At 43.5% G+C, this 13,772-nt stretch overlaps 1 protein-coding gene across 1 annotated transcript in view; it reads right to left on the reverse strand.

Annotated features, from left to right (window-relative positions):
• Positions 1 to 9,776: 9,776 nt before the first annotated feature.
• Lepr (leptin receptor) overlaps positions 9,777 to 13,772 on the reverse strand; it is a 72,746-nt gene continuing 68,750 nt past the window's right edge. The window contains exon 19 of the mRNA XM_023561333.2: positions 9,777 to 13,254. Coding sequence (XP_023417101.1) covers positions 12,427 to 13,254 — 828 coding nt within the window. The 3' untranslated portion in view covers positions 9,777 to 12,426. The remainder of the gene's footprint in view (positions 13,255 to 13,772) is intronic.

A 13,772-nucleotide genomic window follows, 5' to 3' on the forward strand; every position in this document is an offset into this window, starting at 1 on the left:
ATGTATGTTAGGTCTAAAATATGAAGGCTGGTAAAGTGACCCTTTGGCATCTCTGGTATTCCCAGCATATTAGGAAACAACACAGAAGATCAATCTCGCTAACATCATTTTCTTAAAGTAAACACTTGTTTCTTTGAATTATTATAAGTATTCTTTGAAATGAGAAGAGTTTATTCCACAAAAAAGGATGCTACACCTTCTGGTGTTAGCTGGGCTGCAAGGTCTTCATGTAGCACCAGACCCGGTGACCACACTGGCCCTCAGATTCTGCTAGGGTCAGCACTACCACATGCTCACCCAGTCAATGCCTGACACCTCTCACAGATGAAGATGACTTCTAGCAGCAGTGACCACCTCCTTAAATTCATGGGCTCCAACTCAAGGCCATCAGACCCTCCCCCCCCCGCCCGCCCTGCCAACCAAGAACATATGATGTCACCAGAGAAACACAACCTAAAGAAATGAAGATGTGCAAACTGTCTAAGAACTCAAAACAATTGTCTTAAACCTCAGTGAGCTACAAAAAAGATACATACTTCAACCAATCAAAAACAATGAGGTTGAATCAAAAATTATGGTAAATGTTTGCATTTTTAAGTACTTAATGCAGTAAAAGATATGTCACCTTTAATCCCCTGCAAAATATCCCTCCAATTCAGCCTCACTCTTCTCATCATTCTTGTCATTTTCTGAGGCAGCTGTGGGAGGAGCTGCAGGTCATACGGTGCCAAGGCCCGGTGAGCGAGGTGGATCAGGACACATAGTGACCTTTTCACACAGCTCTCTCTCCATGGCTGCAGCAGCAACATTCACCATATTTCTTGATCATGCCTGGTAAAGACACTCAGGAAAGAGGACTTCCATAACTGCTTCAGAAATGGCAAGAATGCTGGGATAAGGGCGTTCAACATAAGGGAGAAGGTTATTGAGAGGATTGTTGGATTGTTGAGGGGGAGGATTGTTGAGAGAGACTGCAGTGTTTTTTACTATAGTAAGTTTTTTATTTCATCATCTATAATATATTTTGATCATTCCTTGCACAATACATGAACAAAATGAGAAACTCAACAAATGGATAGAAATGATAAAAATTATATTCATGTACATATATATGTCTATATGCAAAGAATACAGTCAGTAAGGGCTTGTTTGGGAGCTCAGTGGTAGAGCCTAGCATGTGTGAGGCCCTGGGTCCGGTCCCTAACACTACAAAACTAAAATAAAAAACACAAAAACTGTAGGGACAAAAACAAAGGAGAATCTCTACAGCAGACACAATCAAGTAGAAGAATCAGAGAACTCAAAGATTTAAAATTATACATAAGGAAAAAAATAATTTAAAAAGTGAGGAAACTATAAAGATTTATAAATGATACCAAGCAAACCAATGTATGCATTACAGGAAAGAAAAAGAAACAGAAAACTCATTTAAAGAAATAATGACCAAAACTTTTCAGCTTCAGGGAAGGACACAGACTACCAGCTCCCAGAAGCCCAAAGCACCTTAGATGAGTTCAACGTGAAGTCTACGACAAGAAAAATTATAATTAATTTGTCCAAAGTCACCAGAAAGAATTTGGAGAGCAGTAAAAGTGGCCACAGCATTTAAGGGAGGGCCCTAGAATTGTTAGCAGCCTTCTCTGCAGAAATCTTAGAGACCAGTGGGGAATTCAAGAAATCTTAGAGACCGATACAGGGTGAAAATCCTGCCAGCCAAAAGTGTTACTGTTGTGTTTTAGGTCTGCATGTATCCCCCAAGCCTCAATGCTTACAGGTCAGGGGCTCACCTGGACAGGCCATGGGATAATTGGGAAGTGCTGCAGACTTGCTGTTAGCAGGCAGGGTCTGGTTAGAAGAGATGGCTCTGCTTTCTGGGCACCATCATACTGGAAAGTAACAGACTTTGTACCATCTCGTGAGACACCATGGAGCCCCAGAGCAGACTGGGGAAACAGGAGGTAAAATCTGCAGACACTCACAAGATAAAAGCAGTAGGATGTGGTGATATGCTAAGTGTGCTAATTAAGATAACAACATCAAATTCTCTAACAAAGTGTGGTAACTTTAGTGCAAAGAGTTTAAAAGCCCTCCATCAGGAAGAGTCCAGGAGAAGTATAGGGTACCTTCATGAAAAAATATTTATTCATTACAGAATAAATGACTTTCCGTGGACGCTTTCCCATGAAATTATAGTTGAAAGACCACACTTTGAGAATGTAGACAGAATATTCACTTGAGAAATTTTCAGAGGAGAGACCAGGGGCATTCATTTTGTATCTCGTTGCATTTATACTATAGATGATAGATAGATGGATAGATAGATAGACAGACATATGATAGACAGACAGATAAGTAGATCCTTCTCGTACATGCCAGGGCTGGCAATGTAGTCTATGGAAAACAATTTCCCCATCAGTCGCTGTCACCTGTATGGGCTGCTGACGCCCCCCACGAGTTCTACCTACATGTAACCCGTCCTCGGAGGCGTGACCACCCATCGCCACAGCAGCACAGTGGTTGCGGGTGGTATGCTCACCTAAAGCTGTGACAGGAGAGCTCCTCAAGCTGAGAACTCCAGCCCAAGAACCCTGGTTCTGAAACAAGAGAGAAAGGTGGCTTTGGGGTTGAAAATGTGCCCTTCTGATGATCTTTCTTGTCCTGTGATTGAGATCAACAATCTCAGGAAAAGAAGTATCAGGAAGAGATGCGATCTTTAGAAATTTGAAGTTGAAAAGCACAGAGAAGTTAAGCAAAGCAAACCTTTCATTAGTTAAGGAAACCGAACCCCAGAGGGGGGAGGATGTATACCCACTAAGGAAAGGGCAACAGTAGTTCGCAAATCGAGTCTCTCCGGGAACTCTCAAAGCCCCAGGCTCTGTACACAAGAGAAGGCGTCAGGGAAACTTTACAGGACATACTACAACAACTCCCAAGGTACTCAATACGACTCTCCTTTTGCAGTGAGTCCTACGCTGTGAGAAAGAATTGAATATTTTTTTATATCAGGATATGCATCCTGCCATTCTCAAGGAGAATCTGAATTTAGCTAGGGTAGCTAGTCTGTTCTGTGTCACTTGTCACTGAAGACACTTTTGTGTCTTAAGACCGCTAGCTATTTGCTATTTGCTTCTTTCAATACTTCTGAGGCTTTTCCATACTTCTGAGGCTGTCAGGAATTTCATGTGGCCTGAATTCACTGTTTCGGAAAGAAGAAACACGCTCTTATGTTTTGTGGGGCTCGGTCTATGTGTTAATGTTTGATTGTGTGTTTCCCTCAAACTGAGGATTTCCCCCATCCCCCTCCACTTTAGCAGGGCTGTGTCTCTGAAACTAAAACTACAGAACGATACGCATTTCGGGAATCAATCACACTGCACTGTTTGTGACCAGTTTCTCTACTCTTAAACCACGGACTGTTTTCCTAGGCCTTGAATGCTTTCAGCTGTTGATAGAAAACCTAACTAAGACAGCTTAACCCACAAGACAACTAACTGCTCTTTGAGGTGCTCAAAAGTAGGGAGTGAAGGATATGCTTAGGGGTTCAGTCTTTGAGGCCCAAAACTTTTCCCTTCCCTGATGGATTGGCTTGGTCTTCCATCTTTGTGATTCTGACACTGTCACCTGTCACTCCAGCTGCAGCTCAGGAAAGAGGACACATCCTTGTGTGATTCTGTTGATGACCTTGGGTTCTTAGGTTCTTTGGGTCTTTGAGGTCACCAGGATCTGCGTGGAGGGAAGACTCCCTTTAGGCCACTTGCATTTGCACCTGCGATGTTCCTGGAGGTCGGCCAGCCTAGGTCTCCAGCTTGGTCATTTCCTGTCCCGGGGACACGGGTGCTTGGAACATGCTGTGAGGACGTGTTTGTGACACATACATACCCATCACATCACATCCTGTGTGGGAATTAGTGCATGTTCACGAGGCAGCTGAATTCTTTCTGCATCGCCTTCCCTCCCCCTCCATCTCAGGTCCCTTTCCTTTTGCAAAAGCTTCATCTCCTGTTTGTATTATCTTGTGTCATGCTCTTTATTTATAATTCGGACCTCAGACTTTAAGTATGTCCCTGTCTTTCTGAAGCACATAGACACTCTGATTTCCAACTTGAGAGCTACAGAAAGGAAAACCTTAGTGTAGACATGAGTGGCTACGACCCTTAGGACAGGAATCCTCAGAGCACCTGTGTTTTCACTTTCATCTTTTCAACTCAGTCCAGAGCAATGACTAAAACAGGAATAAAAGCCATAAATCTTCCTTTCCCAGTCAGAGTTTTATTCTGCTCACATCTGGGGTCCTCATCGGTCTTTTTTCCTCTAAAAACTTCTCAGAACCAGATTGTAGGTCATTATGTCCATCAGTTTCCCACTATGAAGAGGAAGCAATGCAGTGAAACACCCAAAATTGGGTATTTATAAAGAAAGGTGGTTTACTTAGCTCACAGTTGCAGACCTGCAGGAAGGGCCCTAGCATCATCTGGCTCTGGTGAGGACCTGCTGGCCACATCACAGTCTGGCAGACTACATCACACAGGTGCACATACCGGAGGGAAAGAGCACAGGCTGGCAGGAAGCCAGAGGGCGGGGACAGCCTCCTTTTGCCAAGTCCCACTTCCACAAGAATTAACTCGGTGTCCACAAGAGCTCCCCTAGTCCTTCTGGGGCCCAGGAACAACCTGGGAACCCCAGTCCTTAAAGGCCCCAGTTCCTCTTAGCTTCAGCACTCGGAGGACTGAGCTTCCAGCTCATGCACATCCAAGGAGCATGCAGATGATACCCAGCCACAACGGCCGCAGAGGTCCTGGGATCCCAGCTTAGTGCCCTCCTCTGGAGTTCTCTCCCTTTCACTGCACCTGCACATTGCAACAACATCCTTCTCCAGCAGTTTTTTGTTTATGTTATACTGGGAAAGATTTGTATGAACATGTGTTCACCGCATCCCTGGATCAAAAGCAAATAACAGCCAGTGGCCAGCAGGGAGCTGTTTGCAGGGGGTCTGATGAAGGTAAGCCACTTTCCCTACTGTCCTTAAAGAGTACCCTGACTTCCAGGTATCCTAAGCCTGGACAAATTTGGGGACCCCTGGCAGGCAGAGGTGATAAAAGCAGCAGTAACAAGTTCCATCAGCAGGGCTAAGCCTTGATACTTAGGATGACCACGTACTTTCTTGTCTAAACTTGGACACTGTAAGCTGAAGGAGTTAAGAACATGTCACCAGAAAATAGCTGCTGCAGATAGTGACAATTTCAAATTAAGGGGGCTTAAAAGAAAAGCAGGTACAACGTCACTCTGGTTAACCCAATTTTGAAAATGTATTGAGATTCCTGTGGGGGAAAAAAGTCCTCCTTATTCCAAAAGAAATCTTCCTTTCTTCCTTTTTCTATATTTCCTTTCTTCCTCTTCTCTATTTTCTGCCTTCCTTTTTTTTTTTTTTTCTTTTTTTTTTTCTTTCGGGTTCTTCTTTCTTTCTGTGGTGCTGAGAATTACACCAAGGCAAGCCCTCTATTCCTAAGCTACATTTGCACCCTGAAAGCAGCTTGCTTGTCACGAAGTCCGGGAAACTGAAGACAAAGGAGTCCACACAAACAAAACTCACTCCTGTCTCCAGCCATGTACCTCCCTCAGCCCAGACCTCTTCACCTGTCCACGTCTTGCACCCGCCATTCTCTGTCCAGCAGCAGTGACTACTTCTTGGAGCCTTCATCTCCCTTCCAAGGCTCCCGTGCTGTGGAAAATGTAGGAACTACATCTGTACACTTCCCTTCTATTCATCTCTCTTATGTCAGTTTAAGTCTCAAGGCGCCCAAGAGTCCTCTGAGGGTAGGAGTGGAGTTTTGCTTCCTCCCCCAAGACCCCCCAGTGAAAGGAGTCCCTGTATGCGCTGTGTCAAGGACAGACCCAGTCGGACTGTCCCCCGTGGAGAGCCTGAGTTTAAGGTATGACGTTTGGAGCACTATAGTGGCTGAAGGCTTATGCCCCCCCCCCAGATTTATACACTGAAATTCTAACGAATGATCCTGGAGGGCGGACGATTCACCCTGTGAGGACACAGAAAGAAGCGGAGGGTCACAGCCTCGAAGAAGAGCCCCCTACCACCACAACTGGGGTACCCAGCGCGGATTCCCACCTCCAGACTGGAAGAAGGCAATGCACTGAGTGACAAACCTCTTTATCTGTGGGCTTTGGGACAGCAGGCTGCCCTGACCACAGCAGCACCTACCACACCACTAGGGTTCTGGGGAATATTAATATCACAGATATGATCAGAATGATTTCTCTGGGTCATTACTTAGGAAGATGTAAGCAGTATCATTCCCAAGTTTGTCTTAAAATGGGCGTATGATCTTGGGACAACAAACACAAAAGTGGTATTTTTCAAAGCTTTTAACAGTTGCAATGCCAACTGAATTTTTTTTTTCAAAAACTTGGTTAAATGAAAATTGGTCTGGAAAATACATCAATTAGATATAAAGACAAAGATACGGAATCTAGCCCTCCAGATATCAAAATGTATCAAGCAGCTTTGGTAATTAACGAATTTAGTACTGGAGAAAATGGTTTAATAATCAATGAAAAACAATAGAAAGTCCCCAAATGAACACAAATACGCAAGCATTTTTTAGTGCTAAGTGAGCGGAATAAAAGAATATTTGTTTGCTTTCTTAGAATCCAATTCTGTTGAGACAACTAACTTCAGCCACTTGAAGAAAAAAGTACAGGATAGGCCATGATTCTACTTTTTACACTAAAATAAAGTTTCAGTAAATTAAAAATACAGATCCCCAAGTCATAGCAGTAAATAGTATAAAATTGGTTATTAATCAAGTGTTTAAATGTGTAATACTTTTCTAAATATGATGCAAGCTGCAGGGGGAATAAAGAAGTGGAAACATGTAATGATGGAAGAAAGCAAAGTGTGTTAATGGCAATGATACTACAGGCAAAATAGAAATGAAAAATACGACAAATGTCCAAGTGTATGAGCAAGAACAGATTGCAATATACAAAGAATTCCTCACACTTCTGTAGTGACCATGGCAAAGCACTTGTGTTGGATTCAGCCTCCCAGCAACAAGGGCGAAGCTTGACAAAACAGAACACAGCGCTGCCTGCCATTACACAGGAGCAGCGGGGGGAGAGGAAGGGGCGAGCAGAGCGAACCCCCGGCCTCCCTGGCTGTATCTGTGGACTTATGACCCGCAGACCTGTGCTCAGTGCCCCAGTTTGTGGAAGGCTTTGCACTCTTCCCTGGCTTCCCTTCCTTCTACTCAAGGTGGGATTGGCTGACAGCTGCCCAGCTCTCGGGCTAGGCGACCAATGCAGTGCACATCTGTGGGAGCCCTTGAGGCTGGAGACTGATCACGTGTGTGGGGCTAAAGCAAGGCTGGCCCTGAGAACACAGAGAGCCCAAAACAAGCCACCTACACAAACTGTTCCAGCTCCAAGAAGACAGGGGCCCAGGCCAGCCAGGCAGACAAGTTGCTAGGCAGCGGGCTTGAAACTGACATTCTTCTCTGGAGCCTATAAATAAACATGCTGCAGGGTAGAGCTGCATGTAGGGTACTATGCCTCACATCAGGAGATAAGGGCTCCCCCTAACCCCAGTTTATTTTCTCATCCTCTCCTTCACCCCAAGAACCTCAAGGTCTGCATGGGTCATGGCAAACATCATGTGGGCCCATCACACTCTACAACATGAGACCAATTGCTGACTATGCTTCCCAGAAGGGACTGCAGTGCTCTCCATTTCAGAAAAAGCTGCAGGTCAGCCCCAATGTGATGGAAAGCTACGGGCCGCATGGCACCGATGGTACCAAAGTGGACACCTCGCCCAGTGGCTTCTTCTGAGCTCCTAAAACAGTGCAGGGAGCTGGAGCTTGAAAGACTCACATGGAACCGAAGTGAAGACAGGGCCAGAAGAGCACTCTGCATGACTGGTGGGAGGGGCAGGGTAAAGTTATATCTGCAAGCAAAACCCAAGGGAATTTATCACTGCACAGACAGACACACTGAAAGGAGTTCGTGAGGATGAAGGAATATTACCCCAAGTGGAAAAACAGAGATGCAAGGGAAAACAGCACACAAAAGCCAATTCAAAAAAACGACTGATTGGGTTGAGGATCTGGCTGAGCGGCACAGCGCCTCCCTGGCAAGCACAAGGTCTTGAGTTCAGTTTCGGGTACCAAAAAAAAAAACCACCCAAAAGCAAACAAAACTACTGATTTCATAAGGCTTCAATATAACAATGTTTGGGGCGTGAATAAAGTAGAGAGAAAAAAATATACATGATACAAGTAACCAACGTGGCAGAAAGAGAATCATTACCAAAAATCATCTCGTATTAGAGAAATACAAATGAAAAGCATGAGAGACTGTGACACACATGATCAGAATGGCCACGGGTAACGGCTGATGGCTCCATTACTGGTCAGGGTGTCCTTCCTTCGGGGAGCAGCCGCACTGTCCTATGGTGTGGACAGCTGGGCTCATGCATCCACTGTCTGGCGGTGTCCGTCACAATGAAGTAAAAACCCACCCTGTGTCCCAGCAGAGGAACATGCATTCCAAAGCATACACCTTTGGGGGGCAAAGTGCCAAGAGTCCACTAAGCTATAATGGAGGCTTCCGCACTCGCAGGGTGTGTTATATCTCAAGTATAATAAAATCACAAAGCATAACGATGAATTAGACCAACAGATTTCTAGTAAACAAACAGAACTTTAAACAAACCACATGAAGGCAGAAAACCACAAAAAGTTTAAACACATGGAACTATGTTCAAATTCATTGAAGTTAAAATTAAAATATCCAAAAGGTACTTTCATTAATCTGAGGTTCTCTCTCTCTCCCCCCACCCCTTCTCTTTGCAGAACTGGTTGAGCCTGAAGCCCTTGCACTGAGCTACATCTCCAATCTTTTTATTTTTATTTTTTTGAGACAGGATCTTACTAAGTCGCTAAATTGCCCAGACTGGGCTCCTATTTGTGATCCTCCTGAGAGCTAGGATTTTGGTGTATAATACTGTGTGTGATTTGAGTTGGTTTCTTAATTCACAACCAAGAGTCTTGACAAGTAGTTGTACAAAAGTAGGCCCAAGACATAAGTCTGTATGAGAACGCTCAATTTAGTATTGCTCATAAAAATACAAAATTAAAAACAAGTTCATCGATCCTGAATTATTAAGTCACTGTTCTTTGAGAAGTGAAATACCATGTGACTATTAAAATATTGAAATTGGTACATTTAACACATTATGTAGAAAACTCATCATGGGAAAAAAACTAATTTCATAACAAGCAGACACTACCTCAATAACATGCATTTTCACAAAGACGAGTAGGATCGAACATACTAGATAAATAGTGGCAAAAATGCAGTTTACTAGAAACCTAATAAACAAAATGGATGTTTATCGATCACTATACATCAGGACTTGCTAACGAGATAGAGAAGCAAATTAAAGCTCGCTCTTAATTAACACGAGCGATCTTCGTTGGTGGTTAAAATGAATACCCTTTCATCCCGAGTGGCTGGAAGCCAGCAGAGCCTGCGGGGATCCACTGCATAGCTCAGAGAGGACACAGCTGGACCTGCAAATGCCTGCGACCTCTGCCAAGGGCGAGGAGGTGTATTTGCAGGAACTTTGAGGACAAGATCGAGGAATGATGAAAAATAATTTCGTATCAGCTGACTACAAGGACCAGTTCTTCATACAGCAGATAAAATAACCCTAAAGTAACCTTAACTCATAATAATTCTATTTGGACCTTCATCTCCCAAAATAATAACATTGCTTATGCCTCATAATGATGAAAGGTGAAAATATATGGTCATACAAACTTTATGAACCTGGGTACATAAAGGAGAAAGAGGATAACTTTATAGAACAATTAGTGATGCATATTTTGACACTTAAATAACATTTATTACCATACTCACAGTGACTAAACAGAAAGTTCAGTTTGCCAAACACTCAAAAACAGGTTTCAAAAATATGTCATCTACAATAGATGTCTGTCACTACAAAATTAAATAGCTTCCAAATGCATTCTCCACATTTTTTGAATAAACATGTTATTGAAAACTAATCTGTCAGAGGTCCTCATAAAATTAAATGTAATGCCTTTCATCTTAAGCACAATTAATTTTGAAAAATAGACATTTTTCAGAAGCTTTCTAAAATAAATTTTGATAAACTTCGTATAAAAATAACACATTCAATATAAAACCCTAAGGGATTCACATTTTGACGCTCACCATGCATGGAACAGACCTCGGTTCTAACCTACAACTTTGTATTTTAAGCTGTTCCCTGCACATGGTGGATAGGAACAGAGGTGCTCTACTGTTTTAAACGCGTTGTTCAGGAAGCGAAATCACCGACTGCCCTAGTTCTCTCTTATAAACAGCTCTTCCTGGTTTTCCTAACCACATTTGTCTTTTTTGTTTTTCCAAATGTAACTTACCTTGACCAACATAGCATGGACAATTTTAATTTTATATTTTAAAATCTGAGAATCAGTATCCTCAATAACGAATGTTTCACAAGAGTCCATGAAAGTGACCTCAAGCTGACCCTTGCAAGATAGAATGTGGGAAAAGTTTCTCTCCCAGATTCTTCTTCTCCAATGAACCTGGGGTCTGTGATGTCTCCTGCTTGGCGTGGGTCCTGGACAGGCCAGCCAGGATTCCCCAGGAGGAATCTCACTTGGCCTTCTGGGCAGTTAGGGTCAGTATTCCTGAAGCAATGTGGCCATGTGTTTGATACTTGGAAAGGAAACCGGGTTTTTTGGAAAAAGAATGTAATGACTGGGGCTAGAAACCCTTATTCCAAGTCTAGGCTCTCCTGCGGCTGGAGAGACCCATTCAGGCCCTTCTATTATTTGAAGATTAGGTTTACAAAGAAAAGGTCTCTGTCCCTAGCCCTCCTGCCAACCTGGAACTCACCTCAAACAAGGCACAGATTCCTACAGTAGCCCCTACTCTTTGGAAAGCATGCCTCAGGGTCTTGTGGGTTTGCTTTTCCTTTTTTTTTTTTTAATCTTTGAACTTTAGGATTTCAAGCTGAGAAACAAAATTCCACAAATCCTGACCCATAACTTAGCTTCTAACAATCTGTTTGCACTTGAAGCTATAACTCGAATGATGAATACCTGCATTTCTTTTCATAAAGTTCAGATTTAAAGAGACAGATTAGAAGCTTATGCTGTCATTAAAGGTCTTTAAATTAAAAAGATAAGTTTCAGATTTATCATAAGTTTAAAAGACCAAAGCCTGCATTTACCTCTTTGCCCCCTAAATTATTTTCATAGAATACCTGGGAAGAAAAGGTAAGTATCTAACCATCCTGAAGTATAAGACAGTCTAAATTTTCCCTAAATTTTTATAACAATCCACTATTTAACAGCAGAGGGTTTTATCACCCCACTAACTCTGTGACCCGGGACAGATTATCTAATCTCCTAATCTTTAAAAGGAGTCTAACAATAACAAATGTCTCGTAGGATTATTGCAGTAACTGAGTTACAGTATTAGCACAGTGGCTGCTTCCTATAAAACAAGAATGCTCAGGAAGTGATGAAAGTTTATGTGCAGGTGGAGAACATGGCTGACAATGGTGAGTCACACAGGCTCAGACACGGTGACGCCTGGCAATGCAAGGAGATCACACAGTGGCCCTGTCAGTGTCCTGCAGAGCAGAATTAAGACTGGTGCGTTTCCTCTTCCTCCGGATCCTGGCAGTGGGTGACACCGCACTAACGTGCAATCTCCTGTGCTGAGCGACTCAGATTTGGCACGCGACTGCTCGCTGGCTTGTCTGTCTGCACCAGGACAACCTCGGGCCGGGATTCACAGCTCTATATCCAGCATTTGATGGAACACCTATTTCGTGCTGCTTTGTAATGTTCTGGTTACAAAAATACAAACACATCACACGCTTCCAGAATGTTCTAGGTTACCTGGATGAAGTATAAACTTGTAGGTGTGTGAATTAGTGCAAAACAAAGACAACCCAAGGGGAAATGCACCCTTGAAATAACAATTTTATCTCACAGGTGTTGATTTGAAACCCTCTCTTAAAGATGTTGCTGAAATAGAGGTTAGTTCTTTCTTCAGAGGTCTAAGGCTCCAAAGGAGGTATTCGCTGAGAAGCGGGAATATTTCTGGCTAGAAACAGGCTTTCCCACGGTCGTGTATGAATAGACTCCTTGGAGCAGTCCATAGACCCACCTCGGCTCCTGAAGGCTTTCTCACATTTCTTTGATTGGTCTCTCCTCTTGATTAATGACAGACAGACATCCATAATTTTGACACAATCATTTTCACACTCCACCATGACAGTTTTTTCTCTCTCCTGTACCCGGCTGTAAAAGAATCCATGACACTTCCTGTGGCCATCAGAACACAAACCCGAAGGTTTCTGGAATGATCTCACACGGTCAGGTCACGCATCTTGTTTTCCATTATCTTCTGAGTCTGAGTAGAACAGGTTTGAAATTGGGGCATGTAAGACACAAAGGTCTTCTTACCAGAAGTTCCAAAGTTGAAATTACTTTCCACCAAGTGTGAGCAACTGTCCTGGAGGATCCTGATATCAGCAAATAGACAGTGGGGTGGAAATGGACTCAGCACCCCCGACTCCTCCGTCAGAAACACACCACCCTCTCTCTCTTTGACGGAGGTGACCCCTAAATAATAGACAGACTTCTCACTCTGGCTTTCTACAGGGAAATTTCCCTCCAGCTCCAAAAGTTCGTCCAGTCCTTCGGAGAATGAAAGGTGTGCTGAAGTCATGTCAGGCTGTTGATCTGATATGATAAAAGTTGCCTCTGTTTCTATCTCCCAGGAGCCAGCAGAGAGAGAGTCTCTCCCTGGAGAACTCCTGCCAGGGCAGCCCATGCCCATGGATCCAGGTAGAAGCCCTGGCTCCTCCTCCGTTTCACTTGACTTCGAGGTGCTGACCAGCATGGCGTACTTCACGGAGGGCTGTGTGGGGCTCTCCTCCTCCCAGCTCACAGTGGTGCCCCGCCTGGCAGAGAAGGCAGAGCTGTCACACTGGTCACTCGTGCAGGTGGACCCCTTTTCAGGGTCAGGTGCCGTTGCAAGGAAGGAGACCCAAGTTGCTGGCTCCACATCTTCTTGAGTTTTCCATGCGGTATCAACACTGATGTCTTCAGAAATGGTCTCGGGCTCCAAAAGAAGAGGACCAAAGGTCACTGATCCTGTGTGCTTGGTAAAAAGATGCTCAAATGTTTCGGGCTAAAAGAAAAGACACATTGGATTGCTCGATTATATTAATATTTTTACTTCATTAATCCATGCTCGCAGAAATGCAAGTGTGGAGGGCTAATAAGCAGGAGTGTGATCCTCCTACTAGTTAATTATTTTTGGACTAAAACATATATCAAAACCTTAAGGGAGGGAGCTTAAGAGTGGAATGAAATGGACTGAGGCTGAGTCCTCCTGCTTCTGTCATCATGACCAAGTACATTAACCTCTCTGCTCCATCTGTAAAAATGAGCGCAACACTGCTTCACCGTGGTGTGGTTAGGAATAAACAAGGCAGTGTCCACGGTGCTTAACTTTCAAAAAACAATCATCATGTTAATCAGAGAACGTCATCCTCCAGAGAACTCCTAATAATTGGTACAGTGAAGTACATTCCCACAAACTGAAAATTTAAACCCCAGCTAGAAAAAACATAGACTGAAAGATAATAAAATGAGCAAAATGTGTCTGGAGATACTTAATGACACAAAGAGAAAATAATTGTGACT

The sequence above is a fragment of the Cavia porcellus genome, unplaced genomic scaffold (genome assembly GCF_034190915.1).
Source record: "Cavia porcellus strain 051 isolate PalLab524CR breed Dunkin Hartley unplaced genomic scaffold, mCavPor4.1 scaffold_1, whole genome shotgun sequence".
In the NCBI taxonomy this organism is placed as follows: domain Eukaryota; kingdom Metazoa; phylum Chordata; class Mammalia; order Rodentia; family Caviidae; genus Cavia; species Cavia porcellus.